Source organism: Ursus arctos, unplaced genomic scaffold (genome assembly GCF_023065955.2).
Source record: "Ursus arctos isolate Adak ecotype North America unplaced genomic scaffold, UrsArc2.0 scaffold_26, whole genome shotgun sequence".
NCBI classification, from domain to species: domain Eukaryota; kingdom Metazoa; phylum Chordata; class Mammalia; order Carnivora; family Ursidae; genus Ursus; species Ursus arctos.
Window position 1 is genome coordinate 7,675,068 of NW_026622941.1, and position 25,131 is coordinate 7,700,198.

At 57.7% G+C, this 25,131-nt stretch overlaps 2 protein-coding genes and 1 non-coding gene across 4 annotated transcripts in view; 1 reads left to right on the top strand and 2 right to left on the bottom strand.

Annotated features, from left to right (window-relative positions):
• PHB2 (prohibitin 2) overlaps positions 1-24,965 on the bottom strand; it is a 124,423-nt gene extending 99,458 nt beyond the window's left edge. The window contains exons 1-8 of the mRNA XM_057303332.1: positions 24,684-24,965; positions 24,438-24,522; positions 24,084-24,163; positions 23,016-23,200; positions 22,456-22,585; positions 22,249-22,352; positions 21,752-21,829; positions 21,306-21,383 (exon numbers count right to left, since the gene is read on the bottom strand). Of these exons, the coding sequence (XP_057159315.1) occupies positions 21,306-21,383; positions 21,752-21,829; positions 22,249-22,352; positions 22,456-22,585; positions 23,016-23,200; positions 24,084-24,163; positions 24,438-24,522; positions 24,684-24,810 (867 nt within the window). The 5' untranslated portion in view covers positions 24,811-24,965. The remainder of the gene's footprint in view (positions 1-21,305; positions 21,384-21,751; positions 21,830-22,248; positions 22,353-22,455; positions 22,586-23,015; positions 23,201-24,083; positions 24,164-24,437; positions 24,523-24,683) is intronic.
• On the top strand, positions 404-15,872 carry PTPN6 (protein tyrosine phosphatase non-receptor type 6). Of its 2 annotated transcripts, none has more exons than XM_057303244.1 (15): positions 404-639; positions 5,590-5,712; positions 5,945-6,139; positions 8,829-9,018; positions 9,176-9,292; positions 9,412-9,525; positions 9,677-9,773; positions 10,162-10,241; positions 10,414-10,563; positions 12,083-12,214; positions 12,338-12,492; positions 14,513-14,580; positions 14,678-14,829; positions 14,927-15,018; positions 15,372-15,872. In XM_057303244.1, exons 1-15 carry the CDS (start codon positions 626-628, stop codon positions 15,484-15,486), a joined length of 1,794 nt encoding a protein of 597 aa, XP_057159227.1. In that variant the 5' UTR covers positions 404-625; the 3' UTR covers positions 15,487-15,872. The 2 variants fall into 2 exon arrangements, with proteins under 2 accessions (XP_057159227.1, XP_048072561.1); XM_048216604.2 differs by lacking the exon at positions 404-639 and adding an exon at positions 4,389-5,501.
• On the bottom strand, positions 21,914-22,178 carry LOC113258141 (small nucleolar RNA U89). Its single transcript, XR_003317154.1, has one exon. It is a non-coding gene; the product is annotated as a small nucleolar RNA U89 (small nucleolar RNA).
• Positions 24,966-25,131: the final 166 nt, after the last annotated feature.

Consider the following 25,131-nt stretch of genomic DNA (forward strand, 5'->3'; position numbering starts at 1 on the left):
CCATTCCAGGCCACTTCAGTTCCCGTCCAGATCCTTCCTATGCTCCTGCTGGGAGCAACCCTGCTCCGGGGCAGGGTGGGAGGATGGACTTGCCCCTCGATACCCTGGGGGAAGGGGGGATGGGGGCCTGCACAGGTGGCGCCTCCTCTGAGGAGTGGGGCTTCCTGGGCTTTTTGGGAGGCCCCTTAGCTGTCTGTGTGCTGGGAGGCTCCCCCATTGGTTGGTGCTCCCTTAGCCAGGGTTACTTCCTGGTCTTTGCCCCCACCCCCCTCCCTCCAGCGGCTCTGTCAGCTTGAGCTCCAGGTGGAGCTCCAGGTGGCTCCTCCCCTCCTAAGGGAAGGCCGGCGGGGGCAGGCGGGCCCTGGACTACCCAGTGGGGCTGGAGGGAGAGGCAGGCGGCTGTGGGCAGTCTGAGGCCAGCCCCTCCCACCTGTCCCTTCTCCAGATCATTAGACCAGGGGCTCGCCGCTGTGGTGCTGTTGGCCTGGCGTGCTGCATCAAGGAGGAAGTCGCTGAGCTCCCAGTGTTCCTACTCACCTGTTTGGGCTGCTGTGCACAGCTGCGCCCAGACTCGGCCCCACCCCTTGTGGCCCTCTGCCTGTGACTCCCCCATCCCTCTGGGGAGATGCTGTCCCGTGGGTAAGTCCCCGGCTCCACCTGGGTGCCACAGTCTCCTGTGAGTTTGGGAGAGAGGGTCAGGGCGTATGCTCACCACGGGCAGGTGTGCGACCATGAGCGCGATCTACCACGGCCCCCTGGCCTGGGTTTGCTTCCTGGCCCTCCCTCAAGATGTGAGGACTCAGTCCCATTTATGCCCCTCAGCCCCCTCCTTCTTTTCTCTAGCACTTTCCCCGTGACAGATGTGTCTTTCTTCTCTCCGTTGCTCGTCTCCCTTCACTCTCTGGTCCCCTGCTTCTGCTGTCTGCTTACGCGAACCCCCGGGTAGCCCACATCATCTGAAACATAACATGTCTGAAAGGTGAACCTGAGAAAGCTCCCCCTTCCCACGGAACTTCCCAACATCTGGCGTTCATTCCACTTTCTTTCAGTGTCTCTTCACTTCCCCCTCCCGTGCACCGTTCCTGCAACAGATGCATGTCAGCATCCCCTATGGGCCAGGGACTGTGGAAGGTTCTGGCAATGATGTAGCGAAGAAGACAGACTCGGGCCTTGCTCTCAGGGAGCTTCATTCCAGTGGGAGGCAACAGACAACACAGAGAACCCAATACATAAGACTAATTTTAGATTCTCAGAAGTGTTATGCAGAAAATGAAAACAGCTTCAGGTGCTGGGAGCGCCAATGGCATCACTAACTGGAGGGATCCGGGAAGGCTTTCCCGAAGCGGTGACGTGTGCGCTGAGAGCTGGATAATGGGGAAGAGCCAGCCGTGTGGTGATCAAGAGTCGAGTGCCCCTGGGCAGAGGCCCTGCTGTGGGCACACAGGAAACAGGGACAGGGTGCACAGAGTCAAGCAGCGGCGAGGGAGGCATGGACCCAAACGTCACGTGTGGTCAGGATGGTTTGTCCATGTGTGGGTGTCTGCACGGGGCCAGGGACGTGTGTAGACAGATGTGGATGGTGAGGTGCGCGTCGTGGGCCAGTGTTTGCATGTGTGTGTGCATGTGTGTGTGTGTGTGTGTGTACTCATCCGTATATGACAAGCAGGGTGTGTATGTGTAGGACCGGAAGCTGAACATGCCTGTGCATGGCTATTGATGAGCTTGTTTATTGGACACGTACTCTGCGTGAGGCACTGTGTTAGCCTTTGAACTCCTGAGGGGGGCACGACGGGCTGTGGGCCCCCCCAGGGTGGAGTGCACTATGCAGACGCTCTTTCTGCCCCGAGCTCTGGGAGGGAATGTGTGGTCTTTTGGCAGAGCTCAAAGTCCAAGACTGAAAGGGTAGTCAGTGTTAGGTCACACAATAAACAGACCAGGTTTCCCAGGTACAGAGGGAAGGGGGAGGGGGAGAGCCCATTTTTTTTGGGGGGGAGAATTGATGTTTGATATTTGAAAAAGTGATAAAGTAGTCGTCATAGGAAACAGAGACTTTAGTTGAGTTTTAACCCTCGGTTATTATTTTCCCCTAGTTTTTTATTGAGGTCATAGCATACATAATGTGATGAATGCTTAGCATGAGCGCTTGGCGGGAATCCCAAGCGTACGGCCTGATGAACATCACGTCTATGTACACCTGTGTATGCACCACCCGGATGGAGAGCGTTCCTAGCACCCCAGTTGTTTCCTACAAATTGCCATCTCCCAGGCAATTTATTTATTTTTATAAAGGTAATACATACCCATGCTGCAACATTCACAAAGGTATAGAGGAAAGAAGACATCCAGTTGGCCAACAGACCCAGATACTCAACATCGGTCATCCTCAGGGAAACGCAAATCAAAGCCACACTGAGATACCACCTCACGTTTGTCAGGATGGCTAGAATCAGAAAGACAAGAAATAACAAGTGCTGGTGAGGACGTGAAGAAAAGGGACCTTCGTGCCCCGCTGGTGGGAATGTCAGTTGGCCCAGCCACTGTGGAAAACAGGATGAAGCTTCCTCAAATAATTAAAAGTAGAAATGCCATATGATCCAGTAATTCCACTACTGGGTTATTTACCCAAAGAAAACAAAAACAGTAATTTGAAAAGATACAGGCACCCCTATACTCATCACAGCATTATTTACAGTAGCCAAGATAAGGAAGCAAGCCAAGTGTCCATCGACAGATGAGGGGTAAGGAAGATGTGGTGTATATATATACAATGGAATATTATTCAGCCATAAGAAGAATAAGATCTTGCCATTTGTGACAACACGGGGGGATCTAGAGGGCACGAGGTTAAGTGAAATAAGTTAGAGAAAGACAAAGAACATATGATTTCACTTATATGTGGAATCTAAAACACAAACCAAATGAACAAACAAAAAGCAGAAACAGACCCATAAACACAGAGAAGAAACTGATGGTTGCCAGAGGGGAGGGAGGGGGCAAAATGGGTGAAAGGGAGTGGGAGGTACTGGCTTCCAGCTATGGAATGAATAAACCATGGGGATGAAAGGCACAGCTTAGGGAAGATAGTCAGTAGTATTTTTTTTTTAAGATTTTTTATTTATTCATTTGAGAGAGACAGAGAGAGTGAGTGAGAGCATGAGCAAGGGGGAGAGGCAGAGGGAGAGGGAAAAGCAGACTCGCCACTGAGCAGGGAGCCCACTGTGGGGCTCGATCCCAGGACCCTGAGATCATGACCTGAGCCAAAGGCAGATGCTTAAACGACAGAGCCACCCAGGCGCCCCTCATCAGTGTAATAATGTTGGATGGTGACAGATGGTAGCTACACTTCTGAGCCGCAGCATACAGCATAGACTTGTTGAGTCACTATGTTGTACACCTGAAACTAACGTAACACTGCGTGTCAACTATACTTAAATTAAAAAAAAAAAAAAAGCCAGGTATAGGGACAGCTAGGTGGCTCAGTCGGTTAGGTGTCTGCCTTTGGCTTAGGTCAGGGTCCTGGGATTGAGTCCCACACCGGGCTCCCTGCTCAGCGGGGAGTCTGCTCCTCCCCCTTCCTCTGCCCCTCCCCCACTCGTGATCTCTCTCTCTCTCTCTCTCTCTCTCTCAGATAAATAAAATCTTAAAAAAAAACAGGTTTAAGGGGCGCCTGAGTGGCGCGGTCGTTAAGCGTCTGCCTTCGGCTTAGGGCGTGATCCTGGCGTTCACGGATCGAGTCCCACATCGGGCTCCTCCGCTGGGAGCCTGCTTCTTCCTCTCTCACTCCCCCTGCTTGTGTTCCCTCTCTCGCTGGCTGTCTCTGTCAAATTAAAATAAAATCTTTAAAAAAATAAAAAAAAAAAAACAAAAAAAAAACACACCAGCTTTAAGAAAGAAGTAAATGTCCCTCCTAGCCCTCTCCCCCAGCCACCTTGTCTCTTTCCCAGGGGGAAGCCACCCATAGGAGCTTTCTGTGTATCCTTCGTCAGACTGCTTTCCTCTTGTTTTGGTTTGGGAGTGTTTGTGTTTGTATGTGGAATTACACACAGGGAGCATCACGAGCTTCTGGTGTGTAGGGCCTCTCAAGGTCAACCAGCCCTGAGAATATCAGTCATGGTGGGGACCTCAGTCCCCAGCCCTCAGGGGACAGGCCCCTGGTCAGAGTCCTGAGCGCTGGCTGATTCAGACCAGACCCCCCCCTTTTTTTTTTTTTTAAGATTTCATTTATTTATGTGACAGAGAGAGACAGCCAGCAGGAGAGGGAACACAAGCAGGGGGAGTGGGAAAGGAAGAAGCAGGCTCATAGCAGAGGAGCCTGATGTGGGACTCGATCCCATAACGCCGGGATCACGCCCTGAGCCGAAGGCAGACGCTTAACCGCTGTGCCACCCAGGCGCCCCCAGACCAGACCCCTTGACAAGAACCCATGGCTCAGGCATCGGGCTGACCGCCCCAAGGGGGCTGGCCGCTCTACCCCCACCTGCTCCCCTCCATCTGCGTCCCCTTGCATTCTGTCACTTGGCTTCACCTGGTTAGGGCACAGTGGGACAAGCGCTTAGGACAAGACTCTGTCCCAGTGGCATCTCTTCTGATGTCTATGTCGGGGGAGGCGAAGGCATCTTTCCCTTTGTAAGCATCTGCTTGGCCTTGGCTATTAGAAAGTCTCCCCTTCCCTGCCACCCCCAGTGGACCGGAGGTCCCAGCCTCTGTCCTTCGAAGCCCTCAGGGCTGGCATACAGTAGCTAAAATCACTGGCTTTGGAACCAGTGTGTGGGGTTCCGTCCCAGCGCTGCCATTTACTGACTGGCTGGCCTCAGGCAAGTTCCCTACATTCTCTGAGCCTCAGGTTCCTTGTCTGTAGGATGGGGGTGGCGATGCACCTGCCTCCGGGCGGCTCTCGTGAGGAATAAATCAGCTAAGGTACATCAGTGACATCATAGCACAGTGCCTGGCATAGAGTGAGACTCCATGAAATGAGACCTGTCACTGTCACCGTCATCATGAGTGTGGACCAGGGCAGCCTGTGTGGAAGCAGCTGGTAGAGGAAGAAGAGAGAGCGTGTGACCGAGTGGGTTCACGTTTATGCAGCACGGCCTTCACCGGTAGGGTGCAAGTCACATTTGTGTCCTTATTTCGGGTGTCGTCACGCTTACGGAGTGCCATGCTGCTAAAGCCTTTGATGGCAGCCGTGTGGGAAGTGGGCCCCGTCCCCACCCCCACTGCCACCCTGCTTTGCGTCTCTTCGCTCTGCTCTAAAACGAGAAGTACAGTGAGTTCCCCCAAGGGGTCGGCCGCGCCCCTTCCTGTCCCCGCCCTGCCGGCTGCCCCCGGGGCCAGTGGAGTGGCAGCCCCAGCACCGGGACCGCCAGGGCTGTGAGGCGGCCTGGGCCCTCCGAGCCCCCCGCGTTGAGGCTTCAGCCCCAGAGTTCTTGGCCCGCCCGGACTGCCCAGCACACCTCATTCCCTGCACCCCCTTCCGCTCAGGGAGCCCCCAGGATGGTGAGGTAAGGTCCTGGGCCCCGCGGGACGCAGGAGGCAGGGGCGCCCTGCACGGACTGACGGCCCTCTCCTCACCTCTCCCCGGGCCTGCAGGTGGTTTCACCGAGACCTCAGCGGGCTGGACGCGGAAACCCTGCTCAAGGGCCGCGGCGTCCACGGGAGCTTCTTGGCTCGGCCCAGTCGCAAGAACCAGGGTGACTTCTCCCTCTCTGTCAGGTAGGTGGCCCTCAACGCCAGCCAGGGCCAGTAGTTCAGCAACTCGTTCCCAGTTCCCTCGTGGCAGTGCCCACTTCCCAGCCCCCAGCACCAACGTGTCCCCCCGCCCCGTCGCTGCCCATGCCCACCCCATCCCTGTGGGCGCCCCCTACTCAGCCCGGTACCCAGCCTATCCGCCCTGTGTCCCCACCTCTACTCACACGGACTGGCCTCACCACCTGGTGCCCCGCAGGGTGGGGGATCAGGTGACCCACATTCGGATCCAGAACTCGGGCGATTTCTATGACCTGTATGGAGGGGAGAAGTTTGCAACACTCACAGAGCTCGTGGAGTACTACACGCAGCAGCAGGGCGTCCTGCAGGATCGAGACGGCACCATCATCCACCTCAAGTACCCGCTGAACTGCTCCGACCCCACCAGCGAGAGGTGAGGGGCTTCCTGACGCACCCCCCAGTGGACGCGGGCTGCCTTCCCCCTCCTTCCCAGCGCTCCGCAGGCCTCTTTCCTCCGTGCGATCCCGGCCCCGGCCCGTGTCTCAGGGGACTGACCTCCCACCCCTTTCCCTCCACCCCTGAGAAAGCAGGGGCCATCGCCTTGCCCTCTTCCGGGGTTCCTGTCAGCTGGCCCCCCGGGCCCTGCTAGGGACGGAGAGGCCTAGTGGCTGCATTTTGTAGTAGGCCGGCTCTGTTGTTAGAAAGCTCTTCTTCCTTGCATGGAACTGAACCTGCCTCGCTGGAACTATTCTCTCTCCCAGCACAGGTTGGTACACAGAGAGATGGCGTTGAGGAGGAGCATAGGGACTTAGATATGAGGACATTTAATGCCTCATCTCAGCAACAGAGTGACGATGGGTCTGCTTTTGGGGGCTCCGTAGAGCTTGACCAGTCCCTTGACCAGAACATGGATCAGTGGAAAACTGTGGGATAGAGTCGCGTGCGCCAGGGGCCTAGTACCTGGGGTCCGGGTAATACTGAAGGCACTGCCCTCCTGTCCCTTTGGCTCGAAAGACGTGGTCCCCAGGACTGGGCAGGCCGCCCTGCATGTGGTCTCCCTACAGCATGGGTGGGGGTGGGGGGCCTGAACCCTCAGTGTTGCATGGCGGCTCCTTTTAGCAGCTGTGTCCCAGTGATGGCTCCATCAAGGTGAAGGGCAGCCGAATAACTCTAGGGGCTTTTTTTCACATTCCTGAGGCCAAGGCAACTTGCCCTGTCCTGTCCTTTTGTGCTGATCGTTGATGTGATTGTGAACCTGGGTTCTGTCAGTGTTCAGTCTTTCAGAGATGCACGCCTCTCCACTCACATCAGTATTTTTGTTCTAGTCACTGATTAAAAGTTAGAACTGGGTGAGGCTGAGGCAAGGGCCTCGTGGCCCGCCGCTGGACGCCACTCTCCAGCCAACGTGAAGCCATTGATCCATTTCCTTTGAAGCCACCTCTTCGAGGAGTGAAGGCCAAGCATGGATGACTGTGCTCATGGTGGCCATCCTTGGTCCTTGCTTGGTATCCGCTCCCCCTTGACCTTTTCCTCTGCCCGGCCTGCGACATACATGGGGGGTTGCCACCCAGGCCCTCTTGAACTCTTCGTGTCGTCTCTTCCTCTTTGCCCAAAGCCAGCGTCTGCCCTGCTGGAGGGTAGGTTGGTGGAGGCCCTAGAGGAGGGGCAGGCTGTGGATGGAACTAGATGAGGGAAGCAGAAGCCGGGCAGACCCCCGAGGGGGAGCCTGCGGCCTGGACAAGCAGGAGAAGGGCAGAGCTGGGGGCTGGTGGGGCGGGAAGGATAGAGGGAGCCCAGGCCAGGGAAGCTGACTCGAAGAGGCCCTTTTGGTTCCCCAGGCCAGGATGCAGACGCCTGGCTCACCCCTGACCCTGGGATTACGTGTGGGAGGCTCTTTCTCCATACCTCCCTCTGTGTTCCTTGCCCTGGCTGCTCCCCCTCCACCTCTGAGGGAATTTGCATGTGTCCCGCTGTGGCTAGCTCTCTGCCTGTGGTCAGCCTGATATTTGCATGGAAACTTCCTCATCCTGGGCCTGGGGGATGAGGGTCAGCCCCCTCCCCATTGCGGGGTGGGGGCGGGGGTGCTCTGGTCTATCCCTGAGGGGTGGGATGCGGTGTCCCCCCCGCCCCGCCTGCTGCTTCTGGACAGGGCAAGAGTGAGATGGGGCCGGACAGACTGGCCCCTCCCTCTTCCCCCCATCCCTGCGGTTGGAAAATGCCCCCTCCCCTGGTCCCTGGGCTGAGGAAACCTCACACCCTCACTTCTCACTCTCTCCCCAGAAGGAGTTTTGTGTTTTTTCCATCACGTGGTTTCCTGTGGGGCTGGGCATTGTGGGGCTACAGTTTCCTCCTGGGAAGGGGGTGTGCTTTGGGGAAAGGTCCTAGTTCTGCTTTCTGCCTTTCTGAGCCCCTCTGAGCCCCAGCCTCATCTCCAGTGATGTCATCCTGGGCGCTTCAGAGCCCCCCAAACCACTGTTTCCCCCAAAGGGTTGTCTGTCTTCCCTGCTACCCAGGGGGAGTTGTCCCCATCATGACTCCCTCATGACTCCCATCTCCATGGCTCTCTGTGGTTTGGCCTCTGTGTTTCTCTTGGTCTCCCTCCTCTTTCCCTAGTGCAGCCCTGGCTTTCCTGGAACCCTTCCTCAGTTTCTCCCCCAGAGTTGTTCTGGATATGGTCTGCCTTTCTGCCTCTGTCTTAACGCTCTCAGAGGCAGGCCTGGTTCGAAGTCCCAAGGCTTCCCTTTCAGCCCAGGGCCTCGGGCCAGGGTATGATAGGCCCAGTTTTGGGTTCCTCATCTGTACAATGGGTTGGTACCTACCTCTCAGCATTTTTGTGAGAGCAACGGACCTAAATATGGTGGTGGATCTCAGGGGCGCCTGGCTGGCTCAGTTAGAGGAGCGTGCCGCTCTTGATCTTTGGGTTGTAAGTTCGAGCCCCATGTTGGGTGCAGAGATGACTTTTAAAAAATCTTAAAAAAAAAATATGGTGGTAGATTTGAAAGGATCTGGCACAGTGCCTGGCACATCATAGTTACTCGATTTCCTTGCCCCTCTCCATGAACGTCTCTGCTCAGCGCCTGCCCCTTGGCTTAGGTCCCCTTCCCCGATGTTGCCTTCTCTAGGTGGTACCATGGTCACATGTCTGGGGGGCAGGCAGAGACACTGCTGCAGGCCAAGGGTGAACCCTGGACATTTCTCGTGCGTGAGAGCCTCAGCCAGCCTGGAGATTTTGTGCTGTCCGTGCTCAGCGACCAGCCCAAGGCTGGCCCAGGCTCCCCACTCAGAGTCACTCATATCAAGGTCATGTGTGAGGTAAGGCCGCTGAGCAGTCGGGAGGGCATCCTGCCGGGGCTCCTGTCTATGCCCAATGAAGGGGCGGTGGGTGGATCAGCCTGGGCTTTGGTCCGAGGCTGGGGGTCGAGGGAGGGAGACCGGGGCATGTGGAATGGCCTGACGTCGCATCCCTCAGGGCGGACGCTACACCGTGGGTGGTTCAGAGACCTTCGACAGCCTCACAGACCTGGTGGAGCATTTCAAGAAGACAGGGATTGAGGAGGCCTCAGGTGCCTTCGTCTACCTGCGGCAGGTGAGGGGGTGGGCCTGGCTGCCTCCTTCCTTATCCTGAGCGAGTCCCCAGACCCGGGAGCTTCTGTGCTCTCGAGTCACTGACTCCCCGCCCCCCCCCCCCCCGCCGTCCCTGCTCAGCCATACTATGCCACTCGGGTGAACGCAGCTGACATTGAAAACCGGGTCTTGGAACTCAACAAGAAGCAGGAGTCAGAGGACACAGCCAAAGCCGGCTTCTGGGAGGAGTTTGAGGTGCGTGGTGGGGACCATCAGGGTGACTGGCGTGGGGTCCAGACCCCGACCCCTCTCTGTCCACCCTGTACACTGGTCTGCCCCCTCTTATCTCTGGGCGCGGATGCCGCTTGGGGGGGCCGGCATTCTATTTCCCCCTCTCGCCCCTCAGAGTCTGCAGAAGCAGGAGGTAAAGAACTTGCATCAGCGGCTGGAAGGGCAGCGGCCAGAGAACAAGAGCAAGAACCGATACAAGAACATTCTCCCATGTGAGCACCCCAACCCCAGGCAGCCTCCGTCCCTTCCCCTTCCCAGGCAGTGTCAACCAGGAGCCTCCCCTTCCCCGAGCCAACCTCCCCCCATCTCATAGGGTCCACCTCCTCACCCGCACAACGGAGCCTCCCCTCCTCCAGAAAGCCTCTGCACCCACCCCCCAGTGGAGCCTCTCCACAGGGCACGTCCACCGTCCTCCTTCCTCTGAAACCTTTGCCCCGCACTCCCCATGCAGACCCTCCGCCATGCCTGCCCACAGTGTTCTGACAGCCTCCCGGGTTCTGAGACAAGAATGGCCTGTGAGCTTAGGAAGGGTCTGCCCCAGGGGCTGCTGAGCTCCCGGCTGACCCAGGCCCATCTCGTTTCCTCCCCGCCCACTCCCAGTTGACCACACCAGAGTGATCCTACAGGGACGCGACAGTAACATCCCTGGGTCCGACTACATCAACGCCAACTACGTCAAGGTTGGTGGCACCGGCTCACCAAGGGAGGAGGGCTGGGCCCTGGGAATTCCCCATCTCCGTGGGGAGACCGGATCCAGAGACGCATAGGCACAGCCGACAAGTTAGGTGGTGAGGGGGTTGGGGGTGCAGGGGTTCACAGTCCTGGGGTGCAGCTCTCTACACTTACTTCCAGAACGAGCTGCTAGGCCCTGATGAGAACACTAAGACCTACATCGCCAGCCAGGGATGCCTGGAGGCCACAGTCAACGACTTCTGGCAGATGGCATGGCAGGAGAATACCCGCGTCATCGTCATGACCACCCGAGAGGTGGAGAAAGGCCGGGTAAGGCCGAGTCCCGTGCTGCCCCCGACCCCCAGAGCTCCTCTCCCCAAGGCTTGCCACCCACCACCATGAAACCAAAGAAACTCCAGATCCCAGGGCAGAAAGGAACCTCAGAGGGCAAGGTCCAACCCTTGTTGAGAAACCGAGGCACAGAGACCATCTCGGGTATACACTGTCTCCCAGATCGCTGCTTCCAACCTGGGGCTCTCCTGACCACCACACCCAGGTTTTATTTTTTTATTTTTAAAAAAGATTTTATTTAGGGGCACCTGGGTGGCTCAGTCAGTTAAGCATCTGCCTTTGGCTCAGGTCATGATCTCAGGGTCCTGGGGTCAGCCTTGTGTCCAGCTCCCTCCTCAGCGGGGAGTCTGCTTCTCCCTCTCCCTCTGTCTCTCCCTGCCCCTCATGCGCTCTCTCTCAAATGAATAAATCTCTACAAAAATTTAGAGATTTTATTCATTCATTTGACAGAGTGGGAGAGAAAGCATGTGAGCAGGAGGAGGGGGGAGGTGCAGAGGGAGAGGGACAAGCAGACCCCCACTCAGCGGGGAGCTGATGCGAGGCGGGGCTCCATCCCAGGACCCTGGGATCATAACCTGAGCCCAAGTCCAACGCTCAACTGACTGAGCCACGCAGGCGCCCCCAGACCCAGGTTTTACACGGGCTCTCTTCCTTAAAGTGTCTCAAAGCAACATGCCTCCTGCCCCTCCTGCACCTGTCCCCATCCTCGCAACAGCCCCCCCCCACCCCCCCGTCCTCTCCGCCTCCTGAATCTCTCTGGAGTCTGCCGCTCACCCTCACCCCGCCGGGCAGCCGGTCTCCCTCCCCGGAGGCTTCCCTCTTCTACAGCACGTCTGCCCTGGAGTCAAAGGGGTCCCACTCAAGCACACGCTGCGTCAAGTTGCTCCCTCCCTGAGCATCTTTCAGGGGATCCGAGTTGTCTTCAGGATCAAGGCACACTCCAAGGCCTGCCCGCAAGGCGTGGTGGCTTCCCGGCAGCACTGCCTGCCTCAGGTCCCCCCGCCTTGGCAGCTCACTTTCTGCTGGGAAACGACTTCCTCTCTCTGCACTTGCTCTGCCTGACAGAATCCTTGTTCTTGAAGCCCCAGCTCAAATGCTCCCTCCTCTGTGAAGCCACCTCTGATTTCCTCCCCAGTCTAAAGGGAGGATTCGTGTCTCCCTCTCTGCCGCGCTCGCCTGTCCCTCTGTGAACTGCGAGGCGCGGGGCACGGGCTGCGTCTTCGCTGTGTTTGTAACTCCGGCCTGCTCTGCAGGAGCTCAGGCACAACGTGGGCGCCAGCCAGTGTTTACTGAGTGAACTGTAACGTTGCGCTGCTTGTCAGGTCTCACCACCTGTTGGTGGCTGAGCCGGGACCGGTCCTGCCTCTGATTCTTGGCCAGTTCACCCATGCATGCAACAAATGTTCATTGGGCCAGCACCGGGGACGCAGGACCTCGGAAAGGGCCTGGAACAGGCCCCCGTGCGTTCTCGTTCCTCACCGCCACCCTCCCTTTGCAGAACAAGTGTGTCCCGTATTGGCCGGAGGTGGGCACTCAGCGTGTCTACGGACCCTACGTGGTAACCAACTGCAGGGAACATGACACAGCTGAGTACAAGCTCCGAACCTTACAGGTCTCCCCGCTGGAAAATGTGAGTATCCTCCAGCCCTGCTTTGCTCCTGGGACCCCTCCTTGGATGGTTTTCTTGTCCGGTGGGGTGGGGATGGGGAGACGTGTGGGTACAGAGGGCACTGGCCCTATGCCCTCTGCCCAGGAGGACCTGGTTCGAGAGATCTGGCACTACCAGTACCTGAGCTGGCCTGACCATGGGGTCCCCAGTGAGCCTGGGGGTGTCCTCAGCTTCCTGGACCAGATCAACCAGCGGCAGGAAAGTCTGCCTCACGCGGGACCCATCATCGTGCATTGCAGGTGAGAATAACAATGATGTGAGCAGTAGTAATTAAAATGGTCGCTGGCTGGTAAATACTGCCAGGTGCCATGTGCTCTTGTAAGCAATCATTTGCGTGTTAACGCGTTCAGTGCTCCCCTGATCCCAGCCTCATCCGGGCTCCTGGATGGCTCCAGACCCAAGGCGGAAACTTAGCTTGAACCAACCCCGCTGACTGATCCTGTGCCCTGGGGTGGGGGTGGTGGCTTCTGTGGACACTTCCCTGGCTGTACCGTCTCCTCCAGCCCTGCCAAATACGGATGAGCAAACAGGCCCAGCCAGCCGGCAGCGAGTCCGCGGGACAGTCTGCGCTGGCATCACAGCGGTCCTAGGTCCCGGTCACTCCTGTGTTCTCGTGTGGGCTCACTCAGCCTGTATTGCTTCTTGGGCCCCGGCACCTTCCATTTGGGGTCAGTGTGGCTCCCCATGGTTTCTTTCTCCATCTGTAGCCCTAGGGGTGCTTAGCCTTCTCTCTCTCCATCTTCCCAGCTAGTGAGCCCAGCTCGGCCTCCAGGGTGGTGCAGGGATGGGTGATGTCTTCCGGAGGGGCACAGGCATCACCAGCTCTGCTGGGGAATCTCACATTCATGATCAGGAGACCCTGTTCCTGCTAGGTGGCGGGGGGGGGGGGCAGCAAGGAGGAGCGGGGATGCCCTCAGTTCTGAGGGACAGGGTCCTGTAGACGGGCCTGCCCGGCGGGCCTGGACTGAGTCGATGGGACACAGTGGGTGCAAAGACCTGGACAGAGACCAGTAGGTTTAAACTCCAGCTCTTCTACCCCCTGGCTGTGTGATCTCGGACAAGTTACCTCACTTCTCTGACCCTCAGATTCCTCATCTGTAAGTTCAGGATCTCCTCTGCTTGCTGTGAGGATTCACTAAGACACTGTCCCTGTGTCTGGAATGCAGTCACTCTCAAGGAATGGGAGCTGTTGATGGTTTAGTAACTCACATCAGGCAGAGAATGAGGAAATGGGAGCCTTCTCTGTCCACTTCCCTTCCCACTCCCTCCAGTGACCCCAGGCTGAGGGCCTCACACGTCTTCCTTCTTCCCACCAGCAACGTTAGTCCTGGGGCAGGGCTAGGTGGGCTGAATCTGGGGGTGCCCCCCACCTGTCATCTAAGGGACTCTGCTCTGCCTCCAGGGGCAGGCCCGTCGCTAAGAACGACCCTCCTGCTACTCCCCTTCTACTTCTTGAAATCCCCATGGCCTTTATTTAGATGTTACAGGAAGGAAGTGGGTAAGGGGGGGTTATTTTTGACAATCTGGGTTTGAAATTAGACAGTGCGACTCAGGCCACTAGGCTGGTGGCTCCACCAAGGGGGCAGGACTGGGGTCTCTGAGGGATCCTGAGGTTCCCGAGATCTGTGTGCCCCAGGGTGGTGGCAGAGGGTGGGGAAGGAAGGGAGACCTCATGCCTCACAGCTCCTCCACACCTTCCCAGCGCCCTCTGTGCCCGGCTGCCTCAAAGCCTGCCCTTTCCCTGCTCTCAGGGTGTGAGGAAAATGGGAAACAAAGCCCTCTCCAAAGATGCTCTAAATAAAACTTTTGAAGGGCGGGGCGGGGGGGTTTGCTTGGCAGGGAAGGCCTCGTTCAGGCCAGGGGTGTGGGAGAGGGCCAGGGGAGCAGGCCGGACACTGGTGAGACTGGGGTTCCTAGATCTGCCAGAGTCAGGAGCAGCCCCCAGCCATCGATGAGGCGGCGAAGCAGGAAGTGGAGGAGTGAGGTTCTGGGAAGAAGGAAAGCCGGGGTGGGGGTGGCTGGGGTGGGGAGCCAGCTTGGGGGCAGCAGAGAGCCAGGCCCGCCTGCAAATCCTTGGGCTGAAGCGTTAGCTGGCCAGCTTCTGCCTCTGGCTAGCCTGCCCAGCGACCCCGGGCATTTCACCTCCTCTCACCGGAGCCTCAGTTTCTTCCTGCCACCGTGCTGGAGCTGAACACTGGGGCTCCCCCTTCCCGGTGCGGCATGACCTGGGCCTCTGATGGCACCCCCTTCTCTCCCCAGCGCAGGCATTGGCCGCACGGGCACCATCATCGTCATCGACATGCTCATGGAGAGCATCTCCACCAAGGGTGAGGGTGACCGTGGGCGATGCAGGTGGGTGGGGTGAGCGGCCCCTCGGTGTCCACCTCTGCCTGGGCCTGAGGTCCAACTGCCGTGCCTGCCCAGGGCTGGACTGCGACATCGACGTCCAGAAGACCATCCAGATGGTGCGGGCGCAGCGCTCGGGCATGGTGCAGACGGAGGCGCAGTACAAGTTCATCTATGTGGCCATTGCCCAGTTCATCGAAACCACCAAGAAGAAGCTGGAGGTCATGCAGGTGTGTGCAGAGCAGGGCCTAGCCGCGCGGTGGGGGGCCATGGGTCTCACCGGGTCCTGCTGGGACCACTGCCCTCCCACCACACCTCTGCCCACAGTCCCAGAAGGGCCGGGAGTCAGAGTACGGGAACATCACCTACCCCCCGGCCATGAAGAACGCCCATGCCAAGGCCTCCCGCACCTCTTCCAAGTGAGTGACCCCTGCCTGCCACCTCCCGGCATCTCCCCTGCCCTCCCGCCTCCCTGGCCCGACCCTCCCTTTGCAGAGACCACAGGGGTCAAGTTCAAGCTGGGCTCTTCCTACTTGTGTTCACAAGTATTTCCTGAGTGCCCTCTACGTGGGCCCGTGCTGGGCACTGGCGGGGCCGCTGCCCGCAGGGAGCTTCTAGTCTAATGAAGGGACAGTGACCTGGTCTCCTCTCTCCTGGCCTCAGTTTGCTCACCTGTGAAGTGGGGTGGGCCAGAGGGGGCTGCTGGTGCTGGGGCATCCTGCCCTGCCTCCTGACCTGCGCCAACTGCCCACACCTGCCCTCCCCGCCGCAGACACAAGGAGGATGTATATGAGAACTTGCACAGTAAGAACAAGAAGGAGGAGAAGGTGAAGAAGCAGCGGTCGGCGGACAAGGAGAAGAGCAAGGGTTCCCTTAAGAGGAAGTGAGCCAGGGTACGGCCCCGCGGCTCCGGGCTCCTCCTTGCCCTGCCCCCAGTGTTCCCTGGGTCCAGGGCTTTCCCCTGGACAGAGGGGGTGGCGACAGCCTCACCCTGCCCTTCCCCACCATTCCAGACCCTTCTTGTTCTCCTTCCAGGTCCCCTCTTACTCCCTTACTCCCTTCTCTCTGCAGCCTCAGGCCTGATCCCTGTAGAGGCCTCCCGTGGACCCACCCACAGCCGGAACCTAGGAGCCCGCCCCCATTCTATTGTAATTTAAATGGCTGCGTCCCTACTTCCCTCTTCCTGACCCTGTATATAGCCCAGAGAGGCCCCAGGCGGTGCGGGGTGGGGGGGGCCTTTACTCTTGTAAATAAAGCCCTTAGGATCACTGTGTGTGGGTCTCTAATTCTGAATGCCTGGCTGGGAGGGGCTCAGAAGGGGATGGCGGGGGTGGGGTGGGGTGGGTGGGGAGTGGGGGTGGTGGTGGTGGTGGTGGTGTGTGTGTGTGTGTGTGTGTGTGTGTGTGCGTGCGCGCATAAAAGCTCAGCCTTCACAGTGAGGCAGACCTGGTTCTGGACTCTGCTTAACGTACTAGGAGTGTGACCGTGGGCCGGGTTCCTCAGTCTCTAAAGTGGAGAGTGTTCAAAGGTACGGCGCAGGGAATACGGTGTCGTAAGAGTTGTGTGCTGACAGGTGGCGGCTACACTTGTGAGTGTAGCATACTGTACGGACTTGTGGAATCACCACGTTGTACACCCAAAACTAAAGTAACATTGTGAGTCAACTATACTTCAATTAAAAATATATATACATATAATAAAATGAAGGATGATCCTGAAAGGGTGGGTGTGAAGATCACTGAGATGAGGGAGGAAGATCGAAACTGGCAACGATAATTCATCACACACTGGTCATACGTCAGGCATTGTTTCAAAGACGACACATACTCATTCAATCTAGGTACTGGTGTGATTCCCAGTTCACCGTGGGGGAAACTGAGGCACAGATAGACTACAGGACTTGCTCACAGGTGCAGTGAAGCTCGGATTTTGACTCAGGCCGTCTGGCTCCAGAGCACACAGTCCTGGAGACGCAGCTGGGGTCACCCTGAGGGGACACAGCCGCGCTCCTCTGGTGCTGACGTCTAGATCTCAGAGCTAAGGCCGCTCCTGGCCGGGAAGCACAGGCCTAGCGCCCCGCCCGCCCCTCCCTGGGCTCCTGTGGGCTCACGGTGGGGCATCTTGCTCCTCCCTTCCCTGGGGCCACTGCCGCCCTCGTGCTCCTGCGGGTTTTGTTTTTGTCCCCTTTTCCTTGCCCCGTGTCTCGGGTGAGATTCCTTCCTCGTGTGAAGGCTTTATCGCGATTGAAAAGGCCCGTCTCCCGGGGAAGCCTGCGAGGGTCCCTGGGGCAGGAGAGGCTGTGGAGTGGGCTGACCCTTACTGCCCCACAGCATGTGCTTCGTTGCTGGGTGTCCACTGCGTCACAGGCCCGCGGCAGTGCTGGGGGCCTGGCGTGAACACGACAGTTCCTGTCGCTGTAGAGCTAGGAGACAGACCCAGAAACAGGCCACAAACAGCAAATACGTACAGACAGGCGTTAAGAAGGACGCAAACAAAGGAGAGAGAGAGAGAGAGAGAGAGAGAGAGAGACACACACACACACACACACACACACACACACACACACACACACACACGAGACCTTGGATTGGGCCACACAGCGGGCCCTGGAGCCATCGCCCTCCTGGGGGTGGGTGGGCGGGGCACCACCTGTGGGCCTCAGGGCTCCTCTCCCAGCAACGCCTAGAGCCGCACAAAAGAAAGGCGGGTCCCACCCCTCTAACCACCCCAGGGCTAACTGCCTGTGGGCTGGGACTTGGACCCAGGGCATTGAGGTGGGTCCAGGAGCAGATCTGCCCTCCGGGGGCACCGTCCCCCTCACCAGCCCTTCCCCCGCCCCCCTGAGAACAGTGTGGCCGTTTCTTCCCACGGGACGACAGCGAGGGCTGCAGGAGAGCAGCTCAGTACTTTAATGGGTGGGGTCCATGCTGGTGCTCCGGGCTAGCTCTGGCCTCCTGGCGGGGTGGGCTCCCCAACATGAGGGCTGAGGACAGGGAGGCACCCCGCTGGGACCTTCCTGCTCTTCAACAGGCAGGGATGCCCAGCATAGGCTGGGGGCACAACCCAATCCCAGCCGAGCTGACCCCTTGCTGACCTCAGGGCTCTCTGGCCATGGGCAGGGTAGAAGGCCTCAGAGGAAGGGGCTAGCCAGGGCAGGAGTAGCTGTGGGGAGAGGCCAAGGAGGAAGGCAAAGGAGCTGGAAGACAGCCCCTCTCTTTTCCCGCTGGAGACCAGGCTCTGAGTGTAGGCCCGGGGCAGGGGGGGGCAAGGGAGGCAGGTAGGAGAGAAGGGACCTGTAGGAAAGGGTGGGAGGCCTAGCGAGGTGGCCAGGCCTCAGAGGAGGTGCCTATGGCTGGCCCTGGGAGAGAAGGGGTTAAGGCAGTGGGGGGGCAGCCTATGGCAGGAGGACACACCTGTGCGCAGGGGCGGCGGGCGGGGCCCAGGTGAGGAGCCTGCGCTGCCAGGCAGGCGGAGAAGGAAGGAGGAAGAGTGGAGGCCGGGGCAGGCGGGCTCTAGGCCTTTGAATCCTGGGCCTTGACTCCCCTTCCTCTCCTCGGCACTCACTTTGTGGGGGGCAGGCGGTCCGGTGACAGGTAAAGGCCACTGGGAGAGGGATTCTGGGGCCGAGCTAGGGACCGCAGAGTGGGGCTGAGGGCCGATGCATTGGTGTGTGTGTGCGGGGGCAGGACAGGCTGTGGGGGCGGTGGGGGAAGGGGCTCCGAGGTGGGGAACAGAGGGGCAGGGGGCTGCGGAAGACCTGCCTGGGTCTCAGTGGATCCGCAGCTCAGGGTGGGGCTGGTGGCGGGCTATAGGGCTCACCCGGAAGTGTCCCCAGGGGCTCGGGTGGTGGGGGGATGGGAGCCAGGGTTCTGCAGCCTCTCCGCAGGGAGCCTGGGCGGAGGACTGCCTGTCCTGGAGTTGAGCAGGCTGGGTGGGGGCCCCCGTCTTACCCAGCAGTGTTTGGGTGCTGGTTGGGAGTCTCTAATACTGCCGGGTAATGATGGAGGCCCCTGTCCCTGTGTCAGCGACATCTATCGCCTCCCGCCACCCCCCACCCCCGCTGGCTGCAATCCCCTCTCCCGAACCTCCCCGCATACCGTGGAAGCCCCTTCGTCTTGAGCGAAGGGTGCTGCAAGAGAGGTGGCTCTCGGTTGGCTGGCTGCCCACTGAAGAGACACAATGGCCCCGAGCCCCTCCCCCACCCCAGTGTGATTTGTCATCTGGTGGATCCAGAACCCACAGGCAACCTTGAGCTTGGGATTGGCTCACACACTCTCAAGAGACCTCACCTGGCCTGCGGCTGGGGTCCCTGTAGCAACTGGTCAGCTCTAGCCTGGAGCTGCATGTCCGCCGGCTCTGGGCCCATCTTCCAGCACAGTGTTGGATGGTCTAATCATGAAGCTCCTAACACTGTCTGGTAAAGATGGCCCCCGGGCTGGTTCCCTCGGCAGTGACCTTCAGGGAGCCCTGAAGACCATGGAGGCCTCCTGATGAACCACCTCTGACCTTTACCCCTCTGAGGGGGGGGTATAAATAACTGGAAAAGGGGAACAATGGGGAGGAGACAAAATGGCTGCCCCTAGAGCCACAGCAGGATTTGGAAACATGCTTCTTCGCCAGGTACCTCCATTCTCTTCCCGCCTTGGGAAGGGGCAAGAAATAAAGTGTGCATAGGAACTCATGGCGGACTGATTCTGGTCATTTGACCTGGCTTTTGTCTGATTGTCGATTTCATCTCAGGCTCCTAGCTCTTGAAGAGTGGGAAGCCATACCTGCTTCATGTCCCTGTCCCTTTTATGACACTTACCTGCAGAGCAGGGGAACGTTAATCTACTTTTGACAATCTGAGAAGCAGAAAACGAACCCAGTCTCTAGCCCTGTCATCTCCTCCCCTACCACGTACTCTGTAATTCCTGTACATACTTTTGGCCCCAGTGCTAATGGTTCCCAATGTTCCTTGTCTCCCCATAAAGACAAGAGATGGGAAATTGGGGCTGTGGTGTGATTCAGGCACAAGCAGTGGCGTCATTTCTCTGCTGCTCAAGTTACCAGGGTCTGTCATGGGAAGGATATGAGGCAGCTGTGTAGGGACTGAAAAGGGGCATCTGCTCTGTTGGGGGCCCAGGGCTGCTCATGTCAAGAGCCTACCTCTGTAGGTAAAATCCCGTTCCATAAATGGCTTCTCACATCTGGCGACTGAGAAATGGAGTGTGGGTAGACCCCAGCAAGGAACATGATCCGCTGAGCTTTTGAACACAAAGTCCCTCGACAGGCACAAATGGTTTCCCCCACAGCTACATGGAACCTTGTTACCAAGGAAGCAGCTCGTGTGTCGGGGTCATCAGATTTTTTCTGGTCTAGCTCAGCAAAGCCACAGCTGCTCCAGCCTTAAAAAAGGAAATGTTGGTGAATAAACGTTGGTGATGTGGTAGAAGTGGAGGGTGGAGTCAAAAGTGCAGCTGGGCCGCAGGATCCGAGGACCTGTTGCTCCCAGGTTGGGTCCTGTTTTGGATTTGACTCAGCTGGGCTTCCAGGGTGAGCAGGAGGGCCCAGGCCCTTAACGCCTCCTCAACTGCCCTGGTCAGAATCTTTGCGCCCCCTGCTGGCGGATACGAAGAAAGACCCAGGAGTGCGTGATCCAAACCTGCGCATGCGTGCCTCCCCTCACCCAGCTCCGACACATGACGCAAAAAGACTTCAGTTATAAAAATTTATTGAGAATTCCTGGGATGGTAGTTATTGCCTCCCGACCTGGGGGGAGGAAGCAACACTGTAGGCAATCACTCCGAAATCACACAGTCCCAACACCTCTGGCCAACACAGGGAGGAGCAAAATCATTCCCCGGAAAACTGGTCGGGCTTTGTTCATCCAAGAAGGGTTGGGAGGACAGATGTAGGAGGGACCATCACGTGATACTGGGGGTGGGATGGGGGTGTGCTGGACCCCAAGGTGGCTCCTCAAAAACCAGGGGAGGAACAGACCCACTTCTTCTCTGGGAGTGGAGTTCCTGGTCACCAGGCTCACTTCTTACCCTTGATGAGGCTGTCACTGTGGAAATGGGACAGACGGATGACACTATTAGAGAACAGAAATGTGAGCGGCAGAGCACCTCAGGCCACCCCCTCCTCCCCGAGTGAGGGGGCGCGTGTGGTGAGGTGAGAATGGGGAGGCGGGAGATGAGCTGCAAGACCCCAGAGAAACAAGGATGTGTCAACAACTTACCTGCCCCTGTGGAGACCAGGTCACCAGACGAACGGAAACACAGAAAGAGAAGAGAAATGCACAGGTGATTTGACAGTTTCAGGCCCCACCTGCTCTAAACCCTCCTTCACTTCCAAGAGAAAAAGACAAATGGTTGGAAGCCGGGACTCTCACTCTGGGCAGAGGCTGGTTCCCTTGGCCACGCCACTTCTCGCCTCTCCTTTCTAGCACCCTTCCACACCCTCGAGCAGCAACTTTAGGGCTTTCAAGTGCGAGTACGGAGTATCATCTTTCACTACTTCTCAGGACCAAGCCTCACTGCTCGAGTGCTTTTCACATGAATAATCCTATTTGATCCCATAAACCCAATCTTAAGAGAGTCAAGTTAGGGGCAGTCAACCACCCAGTTCTCTAACTTTGGTTCAGACAACTGGTGTCTTTCAAGCAACCAGACACAGGTCCCAGGCTCTCTGTGACACCCCACTGTGTGGGTTGCATGTCTTACCGGGTAAAACTTTCATCCTGTAGGTTCAGGACGAGGTTGTCAGCAGTGAGATAGATACGGTTCTGTGATGTGGCGATCTATAGGGCCGGAAATAAAAAACAGATGCTAGTGTTCACACCTGGACCCCGACCTTGCAATTCAATAACCACTGATGGAATCCATGTGGGTTAGGAACAGGGCTATGGCAACGAGCGAAGGCACGGTTTCTGCTCTCAAAGATCCAGGGCAGCGAGCAACTGTGATGCATTAGCACCGTCAACAGAGGCATAAAAAGGCCAGGGAGCCCACAGGAATCATGTCTCATGGAGCAAGCATGTTGGAGAAGCCAGTTTGAGTAGAAACCCCAACAAGCAAGATTCTAATCCCCTCACTTCAACATGCTTTCACTTAAAACGATGCCACACTCACGGCTGCCTTGCGGGGAACGCTGGGCTCCCAGACTCACCGTCTTGGAGATGTTCTGGGCTGCCCGGATTTTGCGCAGTTTGATATAGCCAGGGTTCTTGCTCAGGGCTTCTCCAAGGTGAGCAGGTTGGGGTTAAGGGTTCACACAAGGTCCGGTCGCAACCCCTGGCCCCATCCTTACCACTGCAGCCCTTCTCTGGGCTGTCAGATCCAAGGTTGCGCTCAGATAGCTCGTGCCTTGTCCCGCTTTGGTCCCCACCTGTGGGCCCCCCTGCAGGCAGCTGCCAGGAACTGGAGGCAGCAGCAGAAATGGAGGCGAGGCCAGTGGTGCTATGGACCTGCCTTACAGTGAGGAGCCAGGCCTTAGGCACCCCACTAAGATTTCAGATCCCATTCAAAACCTCCGTCCCCAGGGAGCCAAGGACCAGAGAGCACGGAGTCGCATTCGCCTTAGTGTCATCAGCCGGCCCAGGAGGGAGAAGAGGGAAGCGAAGTGCTCCGAGGGCTGGGCAGACACCTCTCTTAGCAGAAGGATATCATTCTGGCGGCCTCAGCCTCACCCTCGGCCTGCACAATCTTCTGCCGCTGTTCCTGCTTTGCCTTTTCCACCAAAAACTGGGCTCGCTGGGCCTCCTGCTGAGCTGTGGTGGGAGAGTGTCAGGGGATCACAGATGTGAGGCATCAGGGACCCCACTCCTCCTCTTGCATTCTCAGAGACCCTGGCCTTGTCCTCTCGCAACTCACCCACTTGTTTGGCTTCCACGGCAGCTGTGTACTCCCGGCTAAAGCTCAGCTCTGTGATGGCCACATCATCCAGGATGAGGCTGAAGTCCTTGGCCCTCTCTGTCAGCTCCCGCCGGATCAACAAGGATACCTGGGGGTCAAGGAGGGGCAGACTGAAGGGACTGGGGAACTGGAAGAGAGGGGTATTGCTGTGATCGTCTTGAGTACCAGCTCTCCAGAAAATGGCAGGAAACGACCCTTTCTTGGTTCCTCAACTAGAACATCTGAGTTGGAAAGGACTTGGTCCAGTCTTTCCAGCAGACCGCAGTGACTCATCTCCCGCTCTCCCCCACAGAATATGTACCTCTAGACCTTGCTCGTGTTTTCTCCCATGCTTCCTACTGCCTAGCGCTCTTGAGCACCGGTCTCGGCTCATTTCCCACAGTGGCCATTAGCACAGCTCTAAGTCGAAAAGGGAACTAGGGTCATGACCCTTTTCTAACAAGCTGCTCTTCCTAATACCCACTGCTCTGGGCCTAGGAGGGAAGGTGGGAAGCCACGTAGATGGTGACAGGTCAGACCTGGGCCCGCTGGGTGATCAGCTGGGAGGCATTGAACTTGGCCACCACGCTCTTCAGCACCTCGTTGACAATGGACGGCAGCACTCGCTCCTCGTAGTCTAGCCCTAGGCGCTGATACATGCTGGGAAGCTCCATGGCATTGGGTCGGGACAGCACTCGCAGGGAGATGTTCACCATCTGCAGGTCTGAGAGTGAGGTCAGCAGTGGCTGGTCAAGGCTCCGGGGCCTCATCTGGCCTGTTAGCCACGCACCCTTCCCCAAGCATTTTCCCCTCCACATGCCGCTCTCTACACCTGGTGCAGTGCTGTGCAGGGTGACAGGCCAAAGGTGGCCTCTGCCGTTGTAAGTCTTGTCGACCCGCCAGCTCCACCAGTAGAGCTGACCTCTCATCTTGCTTCTGTACTGTGTTCAACCTCTACTGTAGGCTCTCTCATGCTGCATCATAATCACCCGCCTTCTTTACTAGACTGAATGCACTTGAGGGCAAGGATTGCGTTTTATGAATCCTTTATTCCCAGGGCCCAGGATTCAAGGAATGTTATGCCACTTGCACTAAAAACAGTACAAGACAGTACATTACAGGTGAGCTACTTGAATTACGGTATACGTGCCTCTGTGTGTGTGCGTGTATGAAAAGGAGTCTGGGGAATCTCAGACACAACTTCTGTGTATGGTCTAGACGGGAACAGGTAATCCAGTGAAAAGTGGGGCAAAGGTTCCCCAGGACAGGGGACACTAGCGGACAGAGTTAGTCAAGCAGTTAAAAGAAAACAAGGCTTTACAATAAGGCTTTGATCTGACCAGTGAATAAGATGAAGGACAAACAGTGCTCTCACTGAATTTACGTTAGCAGGGAGGGACATTTGATAGACATGGGTGAACACACAGTATGTCCAGAATGTCCTGCTTTAACCTCAGAAGCAGATACTTTTATTACAGCTCTTTCGCAGATGTGGAAACCAAGGCCCAAGAGATTGACGCTATCCTCTTCCCCTAGAATCTCTTGCCAGGCTCCCTTGCTTACTTTATGTAGTCATCTGCCAGGGGCTACCAAGTGCCCAGACCTACCTTTGGAGCCTGTGGGGGAGGAAATTTTTCGGGGTCTGGCCCGAATGTCATAGATGATGGGGTACTGGAACCAGGGGATCCTGCAGAGGAGGGAACACGGACAGGTATTAGGATGCCGCAGTGTCACTAGTTTTGCCTGGTTTTACCTCCCCACGTGTTTCTTGGCCTGTTCCACCTTGACCATGGACAAGCAGAAATTCTCTTCTCTCTCTGGAGAACAGGAGTTTGGGGCAGCACCCAATATCCAGGAGAAGTATAGGGCAGCGCTGAGTCCTTTGAAGCCCTACTGCAGCCACCGGTGGGTTGGCTTTCAAGGGTGAAGGGTCAGGGTCAGTCCGCTCTGCCCGCCATTACCTGAAGTGAAGGCCCTCGGCCAGTATGGTGTCCTGCTGCACGCCACCGATCCGATTAAAGAAAATGGCTCTGTGCCCGCCTTCCACTGTGGGGAGAGGGGTGGGGATCAGGCCGAAACGCTGAGAGTATTTACTACCCTCTGGTGGGGCAGGGAGAGGGGCTGGGTGTGCGCGGGGCCCCGGCGGGACCGGGCACGGGACCTGAGGGGGCTGGGAGGAATCCGGAGAGCGGGCAGAGGTTGCTCACCGGTGAACACGGATTCGCGGACGCCGTACGCCACGGCGCCGGCCCCCAGCAGCAGCTTCAGCGCCGTGCCCATGCCCCGGGGCCCGGAGGGCAGCCGTCCCGCTAAGTCCTTCAAGTTCTGGGCCATGTCCGATTCTGAGGCCGGCGGCACCAGAGGTCAGAAGCGGGTGCCGGACCACCTCGACCCCACTCCAGTTCAGAGAACGCACCCTTCACACGAGGGTCCGGAGCCCGCGGTGCTCGCGGGAGAAAGGGCACCGGAAGTGCGCTTCCTTCTAAATCCTCCCCGGCGCCCACAGCGGACCCCAACTTCGCGCACAGGAATCACGCATTCGGAAGTTCCCTCCCCTTTCTGGAACTCTGCCCTTCCAGAGAGGCTTCAGTAGCGTGAAACTGCTAGCCGTAGCCCTTTCCGAGTGCCCACTTTCAAAATGGCAGCCGGAAGAAA

Coding starts and splice junctions, on each gene's coding strand:
- PTPN6 (XM_057303244.1), top strand. Junction 14,581..14,677: donor GGAGAGCATCTCCACCAAGG/GTGAGGGTGACC, acceptor GTGCCTGCCCAG/GGCTGGACTGCGACATCGAC. Junction 15,019..15,371: donor GCCTCCCGCACCTCTTCCAA/GTGAGTGACCCC, acceptor TCCCCGCCGCAG/ACACAAGGAGGATGTATATG.